Here is a 7,135-nt window from a genome sequence, read left to right as displayed (position 1 = left end):
ACACTCGCTCAGCCAAACACGTCAGAGAACCGTCCTGGTCAGCCACAGTCATCCAACCTCAAGATCCTCACAAGAGTTTTTTGTGGTCCTCAAAAAAAACATTTGGTCCATCAGAGAGATAGGCGGTGCTTGTGTTCAGGGTTCAGATGGGTTTGGATCAGCGGTTCAGTTCTTCAAGGAACGTCAGCTGCCTGAATCCAGGGCCCGGAGAAATCTGCGCAGTGCGCCTTTTCTGCACCGCCTGGTAAACACAGAGGGGGAGAGAGAGGGGGAGAGAGAGAGAGAGAGAGAGAGAGAGCAAGAGTGGTGGGAGTGAGGGACGCTAGAGATAGAGATGGATGAGAGGATTAGAAAAACAGAGAGAGAGCGGGGAGGAGGGAGAGACTGGGGGAGAGAGAGGAGGAACAAACAAGTAGAGGAGGAGGATTTGAGAACATAGATGACGGGTGGATGGTTAAATACGAGAGAGGACGAGCAGAGGGGAGGGTCAGAGGAGGGCGATGGAGACGTTGCACTACACAGCGTCCCTGGGGCTCTGAGAATAGAGGCCCTTCAGTTTGACGCTAATCATCTTACCCGTGTCTCCTGAGGGCTGTTGGGCACAGCTGAGACGTTCATTTTCCCAACGCTGCATGTTACCACATCAGCACACACACACATACCTCACAGAGGGTAACACACACACACTACCCTGATCATCATGCGAGACAATATTATGCCCGCAGCAGACACTAAAGGGCCACGATGCACTTCCTCGACACTTGACACTTCCTTTCTGTGCGTCGTTTTGGTCAGGGTTTTTCCAAATGCGTCAATGGCCCCGCATCGCATGCATCAGCCTTCTCATGACTCAAGGCCCTTATGTCGACGTGGATGTCCCCTGACTGTCCCTTGTTTTGGGATCATGAATACGCGCTTGAAACCGTGTTGACACACAACAGTGTGGACTTGTGCAAGGAGTTCTTAGAGAAAAAGCTTAGGCAATAGGAAAGGGTTGAGTTAGAAAACACTGTGTTCTAATATCCGGTGGTGAGCCTGATTATAGCTAACAGTTAGCTTGCTACCTTGCTAACAATGTAAAGTAGCCTTTTACAAGGTTAAAAAGCACCAAGTAAAACCTGCGTACCCTCCCGAGAGTCACTTAAAAGTCATTTGGGAGGGAGATTTTTGTTATACTTACACTGCCGTTCAAAAGATATGTGTCACCCAGACGATTTCATGTTTTCCACGAAAATACTTTTAGTTTTCAGCTGTGCTGATATAATTGCACGGGGGTTTCCTCATCATCAATTAGCCTTTTAACACGATTAGCTAAACAATTTACCATTAGAACACAGGAGTGATGGTGGCTGGAAATGGGCTACTGTAAACCTATGTAGATATTCTATTAAAAATCTGCCGTCTCCAGCTAGAATAGTCATTTACCACATTAACAATGTCTAGACTGTGCTTCTGTATTTCTTAAAAAAAATAAGGACATTTCTAAGTGACCCCAAACTTTTGCACGGTAATGTATCTTCCATTTTCAATGCGAGACCCCAATGTGACCCCTCCATCTGTCCCCCCGTCTCTCCACAGACCAGCCCCACGACGTGGAGCTGCCCTGCCCGGTGCCCAAGGCCCAGGGGAGGAAGAGGAGGCAGGGCCCCCAGAGCCAGCACGGCTCCCAGCACGCCGCCGTCCAGCACCAGCAGGCCGGCGGGGGCGGGACCCTGCCCCAGATCAGCGGCGTGCGCAAGGTCAGCCTGACCTCCGGCGCCGTGGTCAGCCGCTTCGGCGTGAAGACGGACCAGGAGGAGCTGCTGTCCAAGGTACACACGACACGGCCTCACACACCCCAATGCGCCCATAGGGGCTCGGGGAAACGGCACGCAGCAACAATTAGAATTATAGAATTGATCATGTTCCCATCATCCCGTGTGAGTCCAGAGCGTTCGTTGACCTTCTCTTCTGTTCTCCGCCCCTCTCTCCCCACTCCCCTCGGCCTCCTCAGGACCTGGAGGACGTCAACAAGTGGGGGCTGAACATCTTCAGCGTGGCACTGCACTCCCACAACCGCCCGCTCACCTGCACCATGTACGCCATCTTCCAGGTCAGCCCCCAACCGCCGCGTCACCATGTCACAGCCACACACACACACACACACACACACACACACACACACACACAAACACCCACCCGCATCCACGAGCTGAAGTGACGGTGAACAGGGTTGAGTCACTGCAGCAGACTACAGTGCACTGTGTGTTCTGCGTGCTGTTCTCCCCATTAAATCACTCAGAAACACAGATCCACAGTGATGACCAAGCCCTGGGCTTCCAGTTGGTTGTTTAACGTCTCGCTCCCCTCTCCCGCCTCTCTCTCTCCGTCCTCTCCCCTCCCCCTTCGTCGTCACCAGGAGCGAGACCTGATGCGTACGTTCCGGATCCAGGCGGACGTCCTGGTGACCTTCCTGCTGACGCTGGAGGACCACTACCACAGCGACGTGGCGTACCACAACAGCCTGCACGCCGCCGACGTGGCCCAGTCCACGCACATCCTGCTGTCCACGCCCGCGCTCCACGTGAGTCCCCCACCGCTGAGCGCACACAGCTCAAGGCTCTGACTCTGCCTCACAACGCGTCTCTTATTCCAGGCGGAACCGGAATTGGGAATAAACTTTAAAGCCATTCTCGGTTGTATTTTATAAACTTTGTGTAAGAATGTTTCTTACGCCAAGTTGAAGTGAGAAGGTTTTTAAGATGTTGAACACAGTAACGCTGGAATGTCAAGATCCCCCAAATTGCTTTATTAACATGATATTAATTCCCTTTGATGTTTTCTGTAATACAGGGAGTCTTTACAGACCTAGAGGTCCTGGCCGCCATCTTTGCTGCTGCTATCCATGACGTGGACCACCCGGGGGTCTCAAACCAGTTCCTCATCAACACCAGTGAGTCCCCCCCCCACCTCACTGTTGACCAGCACATTATGGAGGCATGAATGACATGATGTGTTTTATTAAGGTCAGAGGTCAAATTATTGGACGAAATATGGATTCGGAACATTTCTGACCCTCCCTCTCTCCCTCCCCCTCCCCCTCCCTCTCCCTCTCCCTCCCCAGACTCTGAGCTGGCCCTGATGTACAACGACGAGTCGGTGCTGGAGAACCACCACCTCGCTGTGGGCTTCAAGCTGCTGCAGGAGGACAACTGTGACATCTTCCAGAACGTCTGCAAGAAGCAGAGGCAGATGCTGCGGCGGATGGTGATCGACATGGTGAGGAGACACCGGCTGCTATATTGGTCTGAAAGTGTGTGATTGGCCGGGCACAAGCTGTGGCAGTGAATCGGTCCGTTTTTTTTTCAAATGAAACGTAATGCTTTGCTATGCAGCGCAGAAGGTAGAGCGGGTTCTCTGGTACCCTGAATGTTGCTGGATCGATCCCCGGCTCCTCCTAGCTTAGCGTCGAGGTGTCCCTGAGCAAGTCACCTCACCCTGACCGCTCCCGACGAGCTGGTTGTCGCCCTGTGTGGTTGACTCCGTCGTCGGTGTGTGAATGTCGGGCAATATTCTGATGGCCACTGGTTAGAAAAGCGCTCTATAAATGCAGTCCATTTACCATTAGTGGCATGGTGACATGGACGCCGGTGCTTGTGGGCGTAACATAAGATAGGGAGGCTTCGTTCACCAGGCTCGCCCCGCTTAACTTGTGTTCTCTCCAATCAGGTGCTGGCGACGGACATGTCCAAACACATGAGCCTGCTGGCCAATCTGAAGACCATGGTGGAGACCAAGAAGGTGACCAGCTCCGGAGTGCTGCTGCTGGACAACTACACCGACCGTATGCAGGTACGAAACAACCATGTGCACACAAACACACACACTTGTGCACTCCCAAGTGTGCATATAATACCGTAGATCACCATTGGCATTACCGATCCACATCTTTACACACACACACAGACACAGGCTGAAGGTGCTAAGCGTCCGTCTCCCCCCCAGGTTCTTCGTAACATGGTGCACTGCGCCGACCTCAGCAACCCCACCAAGTCCCTGGACCTGTACCGCCAGTGGACCGACCGCATCATGGAGGAGTTCTTCCACCAGGGCGACCGCGAGAGGCAGCGCGGCATGGAGATCAGCCCCATGTGTGACAAACACACGGCCTCCGTGGAGAGGACGCAGGTACCTACGGCGACATCCTGTTTAGGGTTCATATTGTCCCCGTCCCTTTGATACTGGCTGCATAAGATCACTGTCTTTGTCGCTGTCCTGCTAAGGTTCATACTGTCCTCTTTAGTGTATACATAGCTAGACTATAGGCTTTGAGTCTGTTTCGATATACGTACGTCCATCTTCTGAACGAGCCCACACCCTCCCTGACTCCCTCTGCCTCTGCTCCTCCAGGTGGGCTTCATCGACTACATCGTCCACCCGCTGTGGGAGACGTGGGCCGACCTGGTGCACCCCGACGCCCAGGACATCCTGGACACGCTGGAGGACAACCGCAACTGGTACCAGAGCATGATCCCCCAGAGTCCCTCCCCGCCGCTCTACAGCAGCGACGGGGAGGGGGGCCGGCCCGGCGAGGAGGAGGAGGAGGAGGAGGAGGAGGATGAGGAGGAGCTGGAGGGGGGCCTGCTGGGGAGCTCCACCTTTCAGTTTGAGGTGACCCTGGAGCAGCAGGACAGCGGGCTGGGGACGGGGTCGGACGCCCCCCAAGAGGCCAACGGCGTGACGGACGGGGGAGGAGAGGAGGACAGGAACGGCGTCGCCCTGTCGGAGACATAACAGGGCGGAGCTTTGTCCTCGCTACGGCGCGAAAGGCGCGTCGCTGCTTCTGATTGAAATGGTTTTAAATCGCAGTGGAGAAATCCTGCGAGCTGGCCTCCCACAGGCCGTTGACTAGGGGCCCAACCCCGGGGGGAGAGGGCTGGACACCCCACCCTATGTGGCAAGGGTTCTCTTTTTGAGCACCACCTTCTAGCTCCCCGCTGGTGTAAAGGGTCAAGTGTTGCCGTGACAACATGGAGCGGGGGGGGTGTTGCTGCTGTAGAACTGGTAGACCCCAAGAGGGTCTTGAGTGCCGTCCCTCCTGCCTCTATGGAGGTGAAGGGATGAGTCATCATCACACCAAACTGTAAAACGCTCTGGGTCACGCAAAGGTCTCAGAGATCGCACTCTGAGGGAAATATTTATGTTGAGTTTTAACTCTTTTTATTGTGTTTGGATCGGCTGATATGAGGTCACATGTTCACCCAAACTACTGGTCTTTGTATTAGTTTTTACATGTTTTTGCTAACACTTGTCTAAAAAAGGTTGTGTGCCTTTGTTGAAGTTTTTTTACAACCCTTTCTTAGGTAAGTGTTTTTTTTATTATTATTTATTGAACGCACAAGTTGGTTCATAACAATTTGGGGTATTTTTACTCAAAAGGATATGGTTGCGAGTCTCACTCAGTCTTCCTGTTGTTCTGGCAATAGTGTTCGATTTTTATACATCAAACTGTGATTCATGGATGTAATTAGTTGACTTCCCAGCACAATTTGCACTTTGTGACATTTGGGGCAGAGAGTACATTTTCCACCTAGTTGCGGGACCTAATAAGGAACATTTAAAGCCAAATATTGAACATAATGTGTTTGTATAGATACAGATTACATTTTTTGGAGCTCATAAGCAATCAACCTTTTTATAAAGAGTGAAATTGCTCATTAAATGGGACGAGAACTCCAAAGATTTTCAAAATAAAAGCACTTTGACATAATTCACTGCCACCTTTGCAATGTTCCCAGGTCATCTTAATTGATTACACTAAATCTCCAATTCAACAATATTCAATGTAGATCAGACTCTGGGAGGAACGAGAACCACCCCAGTATCACAACCAGTGAGCCCAGCTTAAGCCAAAACTTTTAAAAGTTGTGTGCAAACATTATGTCAGCGAGGACTTCATGGGTAGGCTTTTCTTTTGTATTATATTTGATTATCTATTTAGCACTTTGAATAAAGCAGGCGGGTCTGCAGCTGGTTGCAGCTCCCGCCACATAACCTTGAAGGTACGTCGTCAGAAAAGCATAGATATACGATAAGGTGTGTTTGTGTGCGGGTGCGTGTGTGTGTGTGTGTGTGTGTGTGTGTGTGTGTGTGTGTGTGTGTGTGTGTGTGTGTGTGTGTGTGTGTGTGTGTGTGTGTGTGTGTGTGTGTGTGTGTGTGTGTACATTTCGCACAATAATCTTCTTGCACCCAGCCTCGTTGTGGCTGCTGACCTTCAGCTGTTTGTAACAGTATATTTATTACCTTTTACTTGGATAGGATATAACAGTACTGCTTTGGATTGATGTATTATTTATACGCTCCACCAATCGATGGAGAATCTCTGGTGGCCCCACACAATCATTTTTATCTCATTGTTTTTTTTAGCTCAGTATGTGACCTGAAATTATTACGGTTATGGATTTAGATTTTGTTATTTCAAATAAACTTTTAATCTCAAATTTCTGATTTTTCCACAAAGTCCCCTCTGTAGAAAGAGTTTGTACACAGATGGACGAGCAGCCTCGGCTTGGAGGTGCTTGTCCGTCGCTCTGCTACTTTTCCTAACTGCTGCCTGAGGAGTGTTTATAATACAGTTAGATGATATAATGGCAATATATTATTACCTGACCGGTCATTGAACATCTGCCTGAGGAAATATAAAACTATGTTTCCAAAAGATTATTCTCTCCCTCACACGATGTATTGTAACATACTGTTCTCTGCTGGTTTTTCTATAATATATTAAAATGAGCATGAAATATTCAACTGCTGGTGTCTTCAGAGTCTTCTTGGCTAGGCAATACTCTTTCATATTTTTTCTAGATCATTTTCATCGGGAGAAAGGCAGGGAGTTTCAGTTATGTTCCATATTAATGTACCAATCCAGGTTGCTGTTGTCCAGATACCAGTTTATTCAAAACATCAGCAAACTATCTCACATATGTTTTCCCTATTTAAATTAGAGGAAAAGATATGAGGCTGTCACTGAGCGGGATAAATAGACATACCTTTTGTTGTGTGTATGTGTGAATTATTTCCAAAGGAGTCGGGTATTAAATATATATTATACATTTCATAATTTATGAGGAAATAATTGAGGGAGGCAACCTCATGT

The 7,135-nt window shown here is 49.7% G+C and overlaps 1 protein-coding gene across 3 annotated transcripts in view; it reads left to right on the top strand.

Annotated features, from left to right (window-relative positions):
- Window positions 1–6,786, top strand: part of LOC132463525 (cAMP-specific 3',5'-cyclic phosphodiesterase 4B-like) — a 16,606-nt gene extending 9,820 nt beyond the window's left edge. For all 3 annotated transcript variants that reach the window (XM_060059786.1, XM_060059784.1, XM_060059785.1), the window contains exons 3-10: window positions 1,579–1,811; window positions 1,994–2,092; window positions 2,399–2,563; window positions 2,833–2,932; window positions 3,104–3,258; window positions 3,709–3,831; window positions 3,985–4,167; window positions 4,390–6,786. In XM_060059786.1, coding sequence (XP_059915769.1) covers window positions 1,579–1,811; window positions 1,994–2,092; window positions 2,399–2,563; window positions 2,833–2,932; window positions 3,104–3,258; window positions 3,709–3,831; window positions 3,985–4,167; window positions 4,390–4,773 — 1,442 coding nt within the window. In that variant the 3' untranslated portion in view covers window positions 4,774–6,786. The remainder of the gene's footprint in view (window positions 1–1,578; window positions 1,812–1,993; window positions 2,093–2,398; window positions 2,564–2,832; window positions 2,933–3,103; window positions 3,259–3,708; window positions 3,832–3,984; window positions 4,168–4,389) is intronic.
- Window positions 6,787–7,135: the final 349 nt, after the last annotated feature.

Source organism: Gadus macrocephalus, chromosome 8, assembly GCF_031168955.1.
Source record: "Gadus macrocephalus chromosome 8, ASM3116895v1".
In the NCBI taxonomy this organism is placed as follows: domain Eukaryota; kingdom Metazoa; phylum Chordata; class Actinopteri; order Gadiformes; family Gadidae; genus Gadus; species Gadus macrocephalus.
Note: the sequence above shows the minus strand (reverse complement) of the source record. Positions and strands in the feature narration are given on the sequence as shown.